Source organism: Colletotrichum orchidophilum (genome assembly GCF_001831195.1).
Source record: "Colletotrichum orchidophilum strain IMI 309357 chromosome Unknown Scaffold_74.1, whole genome shotgun sequence".
Classification (NCBI taxonomy): Eukaryota; Fungi; Ascomycota; class Sordariomycetes; order Glomerellales; family Glomerellaceae; genus Colletotrichum; species Colletotrichum orchidophilum.
In genome coordinates this window covers 172,956-188,161 of record NW_019173030.1, presented here as the reverse complement: position 1 = coordinate 188,161, position 15,206 = coordinate 172,956, and the positions used below count along the sequence as shown (strand labels likewise).

Genomic DNA, 15,206 nt, shown 5'->3' with positions numbered 1-15,206 from the left:
TGTGGTGATATAACCCCGGCTCGGGCAACGGTCACAAGGGTTTCCAGCTCAGTAAGCACTTCAACCTGAATAAGCAACCATGTAACATTATATACAAGGTATGGATAGATCATTAAAGAGTCCCCGGCAGGAAACAAGCTTCAATTTAGATTGCGGGCCGGCCTGATCAAGCTTGTGTTCCGCGTGGGGGGGGCTAGGCCGTATTGCCCAAGATTAATCGTACTCGTGACAACCCAGCATCTCACATACGAAGACTTCTTTTTCTTTTTTGGTGGCAATAAGACTACATCCGGAAACCTTTAGGTTGCAACATACGATTCGCTTGTCCGCTGGACCTCGACGAGATGGGCCCAAATCTATGTCGAGGATGGAAGACATGAGTAATCGCGCATGGGGGTGTCGAAAATGAGGAAGCTCTTTGCGAGTTGTCGTGGTACAAGCGCCAGGGCTCCACGAATATCTATGTATCCCCAAGATATATGGTAGTTTTCGCTGCCCTCTTCAGATCCATCCAATTTGTATCAAACTCTAGCTTTCACGCTTGCTTCGTCTCTTAATTTCTGCACTCGGTCAGCCTCTCGACTGTCTCTGCTGTTCAGATGGCGCTCGTCGCGGCCCTGGGTCTTGTGCTCAGCCTTCTGCCATGGAGCACATTGTCCCTCGCACTCAGTCTAAGCAACCAAACCCTGTCCCTCATGGCAGGCAATGCCACGATGCCAGGACCCCCTATCCCACCGCCAGCATACATGGTTGATCATTCTCACAACTACTTCAAAACTGCCCCGGACCGCTACGACCCCGAACTCGAGAGCCCTTCATCATCCGATGTGACGGGGCTGAAGATGATTCCAAGCGGGTCAGACGAGTTAGAACGCAGGCAGTCCAGCTCATACTGGCTGGCAAACATGCAGCATGGACAGGCACGTGTTTCCACAAAGGCCTGGAAGATGATGATGTGTTTCTGACTAGGGATTTGCGCCCACAATAGATGCCTTTTGCGCCGTCGGGCTATCGTGTATGGCGTAATGTCAAGGACTATGGTGCCAAAGGCGATGGAGTAACGGATGGTAGGTCTTGATCTCTTCTCTTCGCCTCGGAGGTATGTGTGCTGAGGAACACTTCACAGATACGGATGCAATCAACCTGGCCATAACGGACGGCGGTCGTTGCGGCTTGGGCTGCGGCTCGACAACCACGCTGGGAGCTGTTGTGTACTTCCCGCCAGGCACGTACATGGTATCTTCGCCCATCATTCAGTATTACTACACGCAATTTGTCGGCGACCCGACGGTCTCCCCACGACCAACCATCAAGGGCATGTCCACCTTCAAAGGTATTGCCCTCATTGACACGGACGTTTACATACCAGGCGGCAATGGCGCCCAGTGGTATATCAACCAGAACCAGTTCTACAGACAGATCCGCAATCTGCGGATCGATCTGACGGAGATGCCCAACGAAAACACCTCTGGAGACCAGACCTACGTGCCCACCGGCATTCACTGGCAGGTATCGCAGTCCACGTCCCTCCAGAACATCGATGTCGTCATGCCTCTCGGCGGGGGAACGACGGCCGTCGGAATCTTTACGGAGAATGGCTCGGGAGGATTCATGAGCGACCTCACGTTCTTTGGCGGCAACATAGGCATGCGCGTCGGCAGCCAGCAGTTCACCGCTCGCGGTCTGAAATTCCAGCTGCAGTCCGTGGCGGTGCAGATGATTTGGGACTGGGGCTGGACTTGGCAGGACGTCACCGTAGACGCGGCGTACATCGCCTTTGACTGCACGAGCTTCGGCGGTGACGGGGGCCAGGGCACCGGAAGCTTGACAGTCATGGACTCCCGCTTCAGCAATGTCCCGTACGCCATCACCGTCAGCGCGGGCTTCCGGCCGGCCATTACGCTTGACAACCTCGTCGTCGAGGGCAACACGCCTTCCGTGGTGTTGGTGAGCGGAGGAGAGACGCTTCTCGCAGGCACTACCGGCGGTTCTGAGACTATCCAATCCTGGGCCACGGGTCGGCGGTACACCAGCCTCAATGATGTCGGCACGGACACATCCGGGGACCTCGTCCCGGCTCCGAATAAGCCGCCTGCGCTGTTGAACTCGGCGGGCCGTTGGTTCACCCGGTCCAAACCCCAGTACGAGACGCTGTCCGCTGGGTCTTTCATCAACGCTGCCTCGTTCGGGGCCTCCGGTAGTGCTTCGGGCGACCAGAGCGCAGCCCTCAATGCAGCGTTCCAGGCAGCTGCCAACGGAGCAGTACTCTTCATCCCCGCCGGCATCTACATGGTGGCATCGACGGTCACTATTCCGGTCGGCGCCAGGGTCGTCGGCGAGGCCTGGTCCCAGATTATGGGGTACGGCAGTGCCTTCAATGACGAAAAGAACCCCGTCCCCGTCGTGCGGGTGGGTAACCCGGGAGACGCTGGCGTGGTCGAAGTGTCCGACCTCATGTTCACCGTCCAGGCACCGACGCCCGGCGCCGTGTTGATCGAGTGGAACATCAAAGAGAGCGGCCAGGGCAGCGCGGGCATGTGGGACTCCCATGTGCGTGTCGGCGGCGCCATGGGCTCCAAGATGCAGACCAGCGACTGCCCTGCGTCCAGCAGCATTGACCGGGCTTGCGCCGCGGCATCGATGCTGATGCACGTCACCCCTGGTGCGTCGGGCTACTTTGAGAACAACTGGCTGTGGGTGGCTGACCACGACCTTGATAACCCGGCGCAGAGCCAAATCAACGTCTTCTCGGCGAGGGGCCTCTTGGTGGAATCCGACGGGCCAGTTTGGCTCTGGGGCGGCGCCTCGGAGCACTCGGTGTTCTACCAATATCAGCTTGCCAACGCGTCCAACATCTTCCTCGGGCACATGCAGACCGAGTCACCCTATTTCCAGCCGACGCCCAACGCTCTCGAAGTCTTCACCTCGGGTGTGTATCCTAGCGACCCCAAGTTCGAGGACTGCGCCGCGAACCCCCAGTGTCTTTTATCGTGGGCCCTCATCATCAAGAGCTCGCGTGACATCTTCATCTATGGCGCCGGTCTGTACAGCTGGTTCTCGAGCTACTCGCAGAGCTGTCTGACCGGGGAGAACTGCCAGCAGCGTCTACTCCAGACCGACTACTCCCAAGGCATCTGGTTGTACAGTCAGTACACGAAAGGCGCACTCGAGGCTGTCTCCCCCCTCGGCGGCGTTCCCGCGGTACCGCAGGCCGATAACCGAAAGGGCTTCGTGACCGCCATCAGCGCCTGGCTTCCCTTGGCACTGCAAGGCGGAACCCTCGGCGGTGCTGTGGCTGCCGGGAACAATCCAACGCCCGGCGGCATTCTCCCCGTCCCCGGCTTGAGCGGCGCCTGTGGCACCATCACGGCGGGCGCAACCATGACCATCACGCCGTCGTGTTCCAGCGCCATCGCCGCCCTGCCGACTTCGGGTGCGAACAACAAGCCGCCGGGTCCCGCCAACTGCGGAGAGACGTGCGATCTCTACCGACTCGTCACGGCCACCTGCTGCGGCACTGGGGGCTCCGCCCCGTTTAGTGTCGAGGTGCCCGCCGGCGTGGGGCTGCCTGCTCCCTTCCCGCTGCCTGCCGGCTTCCGGCCGCCGCCTGGTGTGGTCATTAGCGTCCCAGGCTTCGACGCCTCCGGTAAGCCAACGACGACGACGTATGACTCTGATCATCCAGTCATTATTCCCATAATTATCCCCATCGGTTGGATCCCTGTGCCGGGTGCGGTCGGTGGTGGTGGTGGAGGTGGAGGAGGAGGAGGAGGAGGCGGTGGAGTCCCGGTCGGACCGCCGTTGATCGCCCCACCGCTTGATGAGATCCCCGACGACCCGGACTACTACCTCATCATCAAAGATGAATTCGACAACAACGCCTGGACCATACCCGACATCACGACTGTACCACCGCCCGCGACCACCTGCGACAGTGCCTGCTGTGGCCTCCAGAAAGCCCCCTGGCAGCCCGACTGCGCCGCCATCCAGATTCCGGATTCGCAAGACTCGGTCGCCGCGCTCAGTGGAACCTGTTGGGGCGAGGGCAACAGGAAATGGTGCGATGTTCTTACTCACGACTCGTGTGAGATCAGCATGGGATGGGATATCACCCAGTATCCTGATGGACAGGGGCCAAGGTAGGTGATCTATATGTTCCATGGATGCCGAATCACGCGCCGGGTACTAGTTGAGGGAGGGCGAACCTGCTAACATTGATGTCAATCAATAGCGCCACCTATGCGTTCCTTCGACGGACAGTCAACGACCAGCTGTGGCGGACGCCTTGTAGCCAGTTTTCTGTGGGTGTATCCAACGCCGACGGGCGCAGTTGGTTGTTTTGTATGAAGAGATCCGGGCAGAACTGCGAGTGACAGCTTCTAGGTGGCCAAGAAAGTCTTTAGTATATATGGCCATTCAGTCGAGGATTTAGATTCAGCATTGGGTGAAGTGAAGAAAACGTTTTATTATCAGACTCCTCAATTCCGTTTGTCTTTTTACTCCAAGCATTCCCACTCTTGAGCCTCAGAAAGTGCGTTAACAGAGCATCGCTCTCTATCCCACGAGGCAGTCCGCCTTCATAATTAATTTGGCCGTCCCGCTCTATATCTCAGTTCTGATGGTCTTTGCAATCCCAACGCCCGGGTAAGCAATCACCCCGATCACGCCCGTGCCCGTCTCGGTCACCGCGCTGACGGCGACCCTGCCAACGCCCTTGACCAAGTCCACCAGGCCCTCTTTCCGACGGGCTTCATTATGAGATCACTCAGACCGTCGGCTACGGTGACCGTCATCGACCGTTTCTTACTTGCCCCTGACCATTGGCAATTTGTGATGCTGTCGTCCTGGAAGAGCGGGAGCATCCGACCTTTCCATGAGGGGAGGCCGAGGAGCTTCCCTGTCGTGAGATTTACCCCTTAGTCTCGCGCTCGCCCCGTCGCTTTTCGTGTTAATACTTCTACACGGGGCTTGGTGAACATGCCAAAGAGCGCGTCGGCCGTGTTGACGATGGAGGCTACGACGGCCGAAAGCAGTCCCAGTAAGCGGATGCCATCTCGTCACGTCGAGATTCAATCTGACCTGTTACATTTTTCCTCTCACTTCATACTTCATACTCATCTCAATAGTGCCAACTCGGATGTTAAGAGGAGCTGAAAGCTGACCTGGCTAGACTTGCCCCAACACAAACTTTAGAGGACAAGAACATACCAAGACACGCCGTGTCATTCTCGCCTCTCGTTAGGTCTCTGCGTTCTCCTCATTGTTGTAGACTTTAGGCTGCTATGCTAGTTGGTCATCTCATGACAGACCAAGTGAAGTGTAGTCGCCATCTAAAAGAAAAAAGCTAACATTGCCACCAGAAAGGCTGATAGAAACAAGGTGTAAACAAGCCTTTTGCGCTCCGAACCCACCAGCTAAACAACCATCGATAAACCAATTTTCAGAGGAAAACACTTGCTGAAATTGCATGGGCCAAGTCACATCACAAAGCCACTCGTCAAACGCAACGCAAGAACATCTGCGCCTGTGCTACGTGTCCATATTTCCTGGCCATCAGTTTTATTGCTTCGAAGGTTTGAAGCAGAGCCGCAACGTTGAAGTCGAAAACGGGTGTCACACAGTTATTTCCACCATCCAGACTTCTCTCACATTCTCAATATCACAGTCCCTTGAAGTTTTCCCTTATTTCTCTCCGAGTTGCACACCGTTGCCCCTCTCCCACCACCTTTGACTGCCCTTGGACTAATACTGCATGGGAAGCATTTCGGCAGGAGAGAGACGCTCACATCATCTGTGCTGCTGTTCAAGCCTATTTCAACTCTCCAGGCGGAGCGAGGACCGGCATGAGCCTCTACTTGAGCCCCTTAACCGCACGATAGAGGCTGGAAAAACAGCCAAGGTGTTATTCCTCAGCGCTGTGAATAACCAAACGGGCTTAAGCGGCACGCCGGTCACATGCTCTTCAGTTTCCCCAGCCGCCATGTTGTATCAAACGGGGACGTCGAGAGCAGGAAGCCAAGCGCACGGGTAGCTGGCCACTCCCCAATCACCAGAATGACCCAGTCTCAACAGTGAGTCTCCCAGAATTCTCAAGTAGGTGCTATACTGAATCTGAACCGAACCGGGCCAGTCGAGCTTACCAACACCCATCAGACACCATCCCCGCGGGCGCCCACACCTTTAGTGTATTGCCATGTAGCTCGAGAAGAAGGAGAAGCCTTTACGTGGCCGACGATGACCCGCAACATCAACAACTTCCCTCAGCGGCGCAGGAGAAAAAATAATGACCCTCCTGGAGAAGTCAGCCAGCCTCGCCACGCCGTTCAGAGGAGGGGAAAACTCGCAGCCTCCCCCATCCATGGCTTGACAGGCATACCAGCCAGACCCTGATGCGGCTGACACAAAATAGACAGTCCCTCACACCTCACTCAGAGACAACTCCCAATGTCTTACCAACCCACCACCACAGCGTCTCACCTCAGCTCCTCTCCCATCTGAGGCAGGCTGACGTCCACTTGAACGAAGCATTGTCGTCCGTTGCTACGCACACAAGAGATACACGGCACGCTGGCGACCATCTCCCGTCCCGTCTGTCTACAGGAGGACCTAAAGGACATCCGCAATCACCCGAAAAGCAACAAAAGAAAAAAGTTGACAACTGAGAGTTGAGGCTCACAAGAAAGGAAGAGAGAGGGAGGGAGAGATAGATATGTGGGAAAGGCACAGAAGCACAGAACGAAAGAAGCTAAACCTTGGCCACGCCCAACGAGCAGTGTCTTCTTCTTTCCCATGCGTGGTGCCATGGCGTCATGGCGCCATGAGAATTGATAAAAGACAGAGCCTTCAATCTGTCAAAAAAAAAAAAAAAAAAGACAGAACATCCTATTCGAAGAGACCGGAGGGCAGGTAGCCTCCTCAACAACTGTTGGAGTGCCACGTGCTGGGACTGTAGGAATCCGAAAGACCGAAGCACACCGAATAACGAAACCCCGATTATCAAGCATCGATTTCTTGGTGTCGAGAATCCGCCACGGGGAACAACTCTCGAAGGACGACACGACACGACACGACACGATGCAGGGCTCACCGCTTCGCCAGCCACCAACCCCTGACCGGACCGGGCAGCGGCTTGCGGCGGTCCACCGTTGGTTGTTGTTCTCTCATTCTTTGGCTCTGGTTCACAAGATAAGGGAAACCAAACAAAAACAGGGGGGTGGGCGAGGAAGAAAAAACGCGTGAAATACGGAGCTGTACATAATCGCAATAGGGCTGACTAGTGATTCCCGATGAACACCTCAGGTACCCGTGGGGTGCTGCGGGCACTAAGAAGGGGGGGATGATGGGATGGGATGGGATGGGATTTTGGGGCCTAGATGCATCGTCAAGTTGCACCAGACTTTGCGTTGTCCATCTGTCTACCTACCTCGATAGCCAATTGTGTGTGGGGAAGAGACCGTTTGAGCCAATCCTGCCAAAAAAAAAAAAAAAAGGTCCATTGGGATGCGGCGGCTAGGTTTCTAACCTCGTAGGACAAACGACATTTCTCCTTGGTCGAGAGGCCTGAGAGAAAACAAATCTTGATAGCAACCCGTGTGGTGGCCGGGCACATGCCTCGCCCAACAGTTCCGTTCCGGCTGACGTTTCCGCGGGATGGCTGGCGCACAACTGGGAGGGTGCCGTGCTAGACGTAACACATAACCCAGCATTGCGCCGAACTGCTGGGAAGCGAAACGAGCCACTGAGCTGCGAGCTTGTTTGCACGAGGTCGCCCAGACTAAGATGAAGTAAGGTGTGAGGTGAGGTGGTGTCAACATCACCGCCAATCCGCCGGAGGATAACCTGAGGCTACGCAGGCGCCGTTGAACTGTGGAGTTGTTGTCAAACAGATCACCGGCAGTGTTCATATTGGGACATCCGAGAGGCGCATGGGTCCGTCTCGCGCCAAAGGAGCGACGTGCGCGTGTGCCGGGGTGAGGCCACATGCGAAGAATAGACGAGAAGCCAGTCGTACACTGAGCCTAGTCAAAAGCACGACTGGAGAAAAGTAATTTGTTCTTGGCACCAATACCATGGCATCCCTCTCCTCCTTCCCCGCGCGGTCTTTATTACTCGCTCGCCTACCATAGCAGGCCTGAGATGGGTCGATTGCTGTGGTCGGCGGACTTTCGGTTGAGTGTGGAATTCAAGCTTGCCTTTCGGACACTTGCTCCCCCCCGGTTTCCAGGTTTTCCACCCGACGCTGCCAAGCCCTTTTCAGGAAGGGAGTAGTGACATAACCGCTAGAGACCGTGCAAGTCTGGCGAGACGGTGAGGGGAAGCAGCCCTGCTGTTGTTCATGGGATGAAATGAGAGCTGTAAAGCCAAGCCAGCCACAGCCAAGCCGGGTAGGAGGAGCCTGGGGGAAAAGGTCCGCAATTAAGAGGCCGCCAGCTGCAGCTGTCCCATGCTTATTGTTCATCTTGCAGAGTCGTGCAGACACCCCAACTCAACCTCAGATGTAATTACTCAGGTAGATGGTAGGCAAGCAGGGTCAGCAAGCAATAAAAGACTTGGCAAAAATGGGTGTGAAGGAGAGAGCTCTGACCCCTGGGGCCGTTGGAGAGCTTGCAACTAACACGGCTGCTGTAGCCAGGAGAAAACCAAGGTGATACCCGGCGCCTTTGGTCGAGCTAGACTGCAGGTCATCTGGAAACTGGAGCAAGCAGACGAGCATCGAATTAACTCTTAGTGCGGGCCAATGAGGAAAGCCGAGAGTTGCGCCAGATTCTACGTAGTAGAAGGGGGGAGACGGGGGGACGTGGGGACAGAACGGGCGCCGCCGCAGCATCGGAAAGACGACTCGAGTCGACGAGTCGAATTGAGTTATTGCAGGTACTGTGTATCCGTAATAAGAGGTAGTCAATGAGGGGGCTGAAAGACATGGATGGGAAATGCCTCATAGCGAAAATCAAAATGCAGGAGTGGAGTGTCGTGGTCGTGTTGCGGCTTGCCCAAGTGGTGGCAGGATCAAGTCTGTACGAACCAAGTACCACCGGTATTTGCCTGCCTGCCTGTCTGCCTGCCTGCCCGTCTGCCCGCCTGCCTGCCCGTGTCTCTGTTCACAACTGAAGCAATGAGACGGCGAGGGGCCGGGGGAAGGCAGGGGGAATGTACCGCCTTAGCGAGATCAAAATGGCCCATGGGCAACGCGATGATGGTACCGTACCGGCAATCTGGAACGGGTGCTGGCGTTCGTCTTGTGTTGACATGCCTCTGATTGCTTGTGTCTGCCGCATGTCCGAATAGTACCTAGCTAAAGTACTGACAGAGTGCGGCGGCACCATTGCAACTGCATGCAACAGGCGAAAGGGCATGGTGCACGGGCCGCAACAACCATGTGGGCTCATGGAGTTGATTTGCGGAGTGCAAGGCATTTGGCAGGTACGTCTTTTAGTCCGAGAGACTGAGTGTGAACTGTGAAGCATGGCAGTTCCCAGACCGAGGCTCTTCTGTCCGCGGCATTCTTGCGAGCCGGATCGTCGGAGTTGTAGTCCAGTCCCCTGGGTTGTTGAGGTAGTCTGCAGGTGGCAAGACTGGGGCGCTTTAACTGGTCCTCACCCGCGTGTTTTGAACTGCTACATCTAGTTGAATGCATCTGGGCATGACAAAACAATAGCAGCAGGAGAGGAGGGTACCTCTACACCGGCTAGACATAACGGGACTGGCAGGGAGCTGCAGCCTGCCGGACGGTGGGAGTTGCGGAAGTCGGCGGCGAGGCGGCCAAGCGGCGGAGGTCGATACCGAGAAATGGGTGCTGTTGAACAGCGCGCCAATGGTGTCGATGAAGGGAAATGGGAGACAATGAGCTCATTGCTGAGAAGGAGACGGGGGATGAGGAAGCAAGGAGTGGGTGCCAGGAAACGTTGCACATGTGCATGGGGGCTCCATGGTTGCGTGGTCGCGCAGTCGAGACAAAACCCGATTTCCTCCTAGTCTTGGAAGTCACACGACCTGGGACGAGGAGGAGATCATGAGCTAAGGACCGTCAGGTAGACTGACATACGCTGAGTGAGCTGAGCGATGAATGGACGGACGGAAGGGAACGAGCCAGCGGCGTGTTGCTGAGATGGATGTCCAGGACCACGCTGCGACTACGTGCAGCAGCGGCTAGCAAGTAGCCGAGTATACATCCAATGATCCAATGCTTCATCAGCGAGAAGGAGGCTAGGAGCGAGGGTTTGGAGCAAGAGGGATCAGGGAACGAACGGTGCAGTCGTGGAGAGAAGTAGCGAAAGGGAAAAGCCGAGATTCAATGCGGTCTGATTCGGAGGCTCCACATGATTAGAGGGGCGACGGGTTTCCTCGAGGTTTATACCTCGTGGCCACCGCCTAGAAAGGTACCCATGGTGCCTAAATCTAAGTCTAAGGTAAAGTAACAAACAATTGGAAGTCGAGAGCGATACAAGTTGTGGCATGCAATGTGAGGTCGATCTGCGGCAAGGGCTGAGAACGAAGACTGGAGAATGGATTGAAGTGGACAAGCAAAAGAGAGACGGGATAAACAATGAAGAGGAACATCCAAACAAGGCCAGTAGGAAAAAAAAAAATTAAGAAAAAGGAGGGCCGATGAAGAATGAATGGGGGAACAAGGCTTGACCTTTGATTCGGTACCTCATGCCGGCTTGGTATTTCCTGGGCCGCCCTGACTTCGGCCTACAAGTACTCAACCTGCCGCCGCAAACGTCATCGGCTGGCGCCGACACTGTGCGGGGTTGGCATGCGGCTAATACCTCTTGACAGTACGGCGCTTGCCGCGATACTGGGCGTCTGCGGGAAAGAGGACCTGCCATCAACAGACGAAGCCACGTACTCCGGTACTTGCCCTCCTTACCTTGGTATTCTTCTTTTCTTCCTCGCCATTTCTCATTTCCCAATTCGCGATTTTATTTTATTTATTTTACTTTTTATTCTATTTTACTTTATTTTTTACCTCACACATACAAACACACACACACACACATACACACACACTGAAGTACCGAAATCTGCCGAGCTGAGGGGCGAGAGATGGAGAGAAAAATACGCAGAATGGAAGGGAGGAAAGAAGTGAAAGCCAGCAATGCGAAAATGACCAGCGGTTTCCCAAGCATCTAGTGCCAACGAAACACACACGGAAAACCGTACCTCTGTGGCAGTGAGTGCTCTCTCTCTCTCTCTCTTTCACACACACACATTCCCATCAAGCTTCTTCTGCGAATGCTCCCACCCCACAACCTGTCCCACGCCATGAGGTCGTTCAAGAGTCAAGACCTTCCCAGACTTGCACACAGTCCACAGGACGGCCCTTGTCCACCCTGTGCAGACCCCGTCTTGGCCTTCTCCAACCCTGGGCGGCGAACCCCTCCGGAGTACCTACGCCAGGTTCCCAACAGGGCTCAGGAAGCTGCTGTGTGGGTGCTCGCTCGCGGATGCCCCTCCGTCGTTGGCCCGCGTCGCATCTTGAATCTCACATTACCTCGCGCCAGGACGCAGCCAGCCATGCCCTGTCCACTGCCGTTCGCAAAGCCGCTTTTCTCTTTGCAGATGTGTTCTTGGCGGGTCCTCATTCGACCACCCAAGGGCTGAACTCCTGCACGGCACCGCGGCGCCGCCCTGCCTTCCATGTCATCGATCAGACCGCACAGCAAAATCCGGGAAGCTTGACTTTGTCTTTACATAGTAGACACTTACGCCGCCCTATCCCGGACAATGTGGTCATTGAGTCGCGACGGCCGCTAAGCCGGCCTAGACAGGTTCCCCAAAGGCAGACGACGCACGAGGCACGCCAGAGACAATAATGCCAAGTGGCACGGCATTTCTGCGGTTGCTTTCTCTTCAATGGGAAACTGATAAGCTGTCTCGCTGGCACTGCCGTCCACGAACTAGGCGAAGGACCTGCTTGGAGGAATGATCGATGCCATTCTACGTAATGACACGACAACCATCGCCACAGGCCGCCACCATCCGCTGTAACTGACAGCTGGCAGCTGGCAGGGTCTCGTCCAAAGTTGGCTGTTGCTGTCAGCAGACGCCGCTGCTTATGTCAGGCCTTTCTGAAAGATTATCAAAGACGGCCATCGCAGGCCGCGGGTCTCGTCCATGAAGTGGCCACGGGACATGACGGAGCGCAAGACGCGGCCGTGGACCATGCCTACCAAACGCTTCACGTACCTTAGGTGGGCCAATGCACAACTGCATCCGCAGCCTGGGGATGACCAAAAATGGTTATTGAAATTTGAAAACTTACCGGAGCCAGGCAGGCAAGGAAGGTATTGGCCACATGGCGGGTCCGGATACACAAGTCTGACAAACCGGAGAGTAATAAATCGTTTGGCCTAGGTAAAACGGGCATGTTTGTTAGGTAAGGGCAGTCACCCTCTGCCCGGCGCGTACCTGTTTTACACTCTGCCCCAGACCTCAATGCGCAATGGTCTCCAGTCATGGGCTTTCCGGCAGCCGCATGGTCCAGTTGGCGGACTGATGTTGCGGGCAGAAGCCCCCGTCACCCCGTCACCCCGTCACCCCGTTCCGTGGCTCAAACTAGTCGAATTGCAGCACCAGAGACGAGACACTGTGGACGGAACTTGACAGTCTTGACTTGGTCAGAGACCCTCAGGGCTGCGCGTCTTGCATGTCGTTTACGGTTTACCTGATCCCGCCTTTTCCCATCGGTCATGTACGGAAGCGCCGTTCCTGAGGGATCCTCATCGGAAGCCACGTCAAGGATTCCAAAGTCTCGTTGAACCTTGTAGACGGGGTCTTCAAGTCTTGTGCCTCTCGTACCCTAACCTGACCTAACCTTATCTTGGTCTCTTTGTCCATGCCTGATCCACTCATCAGAGACCCCGTTCGATGCAGCTACGTTATTGTTACCGCATCTGTTGCCTGCTTCCCGCTCTGTACGTATCCGCACTGCGCATGGAGGCCGGAGGGTGGCTGCGGTGGATTTCCCACTACAGTGACGGATGGACGGACTTTTTGTTTATTTATTATGTTATGGGGCACAGGGGATGGTGGATGGACTAACACTGGATGCTATAGATGTACCTGTTCCCAGTGTTAGTCCGGGTAAGTAGATGTTTGGTTGCCAGCAACCCATTTCGTGTCTTTGTTTCTTGCCTCGGTACATGTTTGAGCGCTTTCTCTCATTTCAAAGACAGCTTCCGGCTCAACAGCTCTGCCCTGTCCCTGGTCGCTCCCCCAGTCACACCAATCTGGTGGTGTAAGAGGGATCGGGTAGTCTCCGTCGAAACGGGAAACGAATACGCCACACAAAAGAAAAAAAAAGGAAAGAGACGACATAAAATACAACCAGTCTGCAGGTGGGAAAAGTTTTTCTGGTTTGTTCGTGATACTTCTTACTTGATTAGTAGCTCCTCGATCTATCGGAGGCAAGCCCAAATCGTGACAGGAACACTAAAGTGCCTGAGGTGCCGCTCGGAACAAACCTGGGAAGTCTCCACTGTATGTCTAGCTACTTGGGCAGTTGGAGTTTGGGAATATCCGGACCTAAACACCAAAAACAGTGGTCGACTGATTGGATTTGCCGACTACCGCATACAAGCACACTCTGGACGCATCTCCCCACAACGACGTGCAACAACCGCCTTGAAGCCAGAAGCAGTCCGCGCGCCAGCTTTGCAGGAATGTTCCATGACCATGACCACCAACACCAACACCAACACCAGCAGCAGCAGGAGAAGGAGGAGGTCCAGTCCAGTACAGGAGACTACTTTTCTGTGTTAATGACACCTGAGACACGGGGCTGGCTCAGTGCTCTGGACCAAGGCATCTCGAGAGTCGTAGGAGTGCGGACCTTTGCCCTCTCCATCCGCTCTTGGTAATCCGTACCACGAGGGATTTTAGAATTACCAGAAGAGGTGTGCAATTTCGGCCGTCTTCCACCCAGGACCACACCGACCACGTCTGGTACTCAGGTACTGCAATAGCAGAACAGACTTTCCTGCCACCCATCAACCTGGCAGAGCCGGCGAAGAAGGTAATGGGTCAGTCGAGTCGTGGGGACTGCTGACAGATCAAAGTTCCGTTTAGGCGGTGACCAGCAGAACAATAAGCCTTTTCCAGCCCTCCTCCTGGAACACCTTATTGCTCCTGCCCAACTCGTGTTGGGTACTTTGTCGGTTTGTAACGAGTGCGTGCAGCGTGCGGCATGCCCTGGGAACCTGGAAGCTCTCGACCGGCCCGGACACACTTCGCTTACACCGCCCGCCCGCTGCCCGCGGCCTGTTTTTTTTTTTCCCCTCAGCAAAAACGACACCACCCACTCGATGGCGACGGAAAGCAAAGCAGCAAAACAACCTAGCAGTACTTGTTGACCACCCCGATCACCTGCGTGAGGCTAGCCTCAGTGCCAGTACCAAGGTCGGTTCCTGTACCAGTACCAGTACCAGCACCAGCCCAGTGGAGGGAGGGAGGGTCCCAGGTCTCCAGTCCCCCCAAGTCTCCATTCTGCTGCTTCCCGCCCATCTGCTCTGGGGCTGCAGTGTCTACCAAGTACATTCACTCCCCAGGTCCTCGCAAGTCTCAACTGTACCGAGCTGCAGGGCAATTCCAATCTTTGCATCGCTAGGCCCCACCTCGACCCTACTTCACCTCAAAAGACGCTACACATCCTACGCTACTCTACTTACACCAGTCCATCACTATTCACCAAGACCACCACCTGGCCATCGCAACCTGCCTGTCCCGCCGTGGTTTTTTTTTTTTCCCTTTTCCTTTCTTCCCTCCCCCCTTCCCTCTCGTGCCTCGCCCCCTCTCACCTCCGTCCCCTCCCAAATTTCTCTCGTCTTAACTGCCCTCCCGCCTGTGGGTGTTGCCTACCAGAGTAACCAGACCGCTACCCACCGCCGTCGTCGCCTGCTGCTGGGGCCAGACTCCCTCCCTTCCCTCCCCCTCGCCCTCTCGCCCCCGACCGCATCTGCTGCTCCTCGTGGCCTGCAGCCCTCCCTCACCTACATAATACTCTAATCCCTACGCCCATCCCATCTTCTTCGCCTTGTTATCCTTCCTTCCGACTTCGTCTCTCAAAAACTTTGAATATTACCTACACGGTGCACCCCCCTCCCCCATTTCACTTACCACGGGACAAAATTGGAACGAAAAAGGGGGTTGAAACAGGACTGCTATTTTGTCCGCCCTGCGAGTCACGTCTACTTGGGCCCGAGCCC

The 15,206-nt window shown here is 55.5% G+C and overlaps 1 protein-coding gene across 1 annotated transcript; it reads left to right on the top strand.

The window, feature by feature from the left end:
• Positions 1-599: 599 nt before the first annotated feature.
• Positions 600-4,143, top strand: CORC01_08637 (glucan 1,3-beta-glucosidase; the record flags this gene model as incomplete). The annotated part of the gene is made up of 3 exons (XM_022620267.1): positions 600-926; positions 989-1,067; positions 1,127-4,143. The coding sequence occupies 3 exons, from the start codon at positions 600-602 to the stop codon at positions 4,141-4,143; spliced, it is 3,423 nt and encodes a 1,140-aa protein (XP_022473261.1).
• Positions 4,144-15,206: the final 11,063 nt, after the last annotated feature.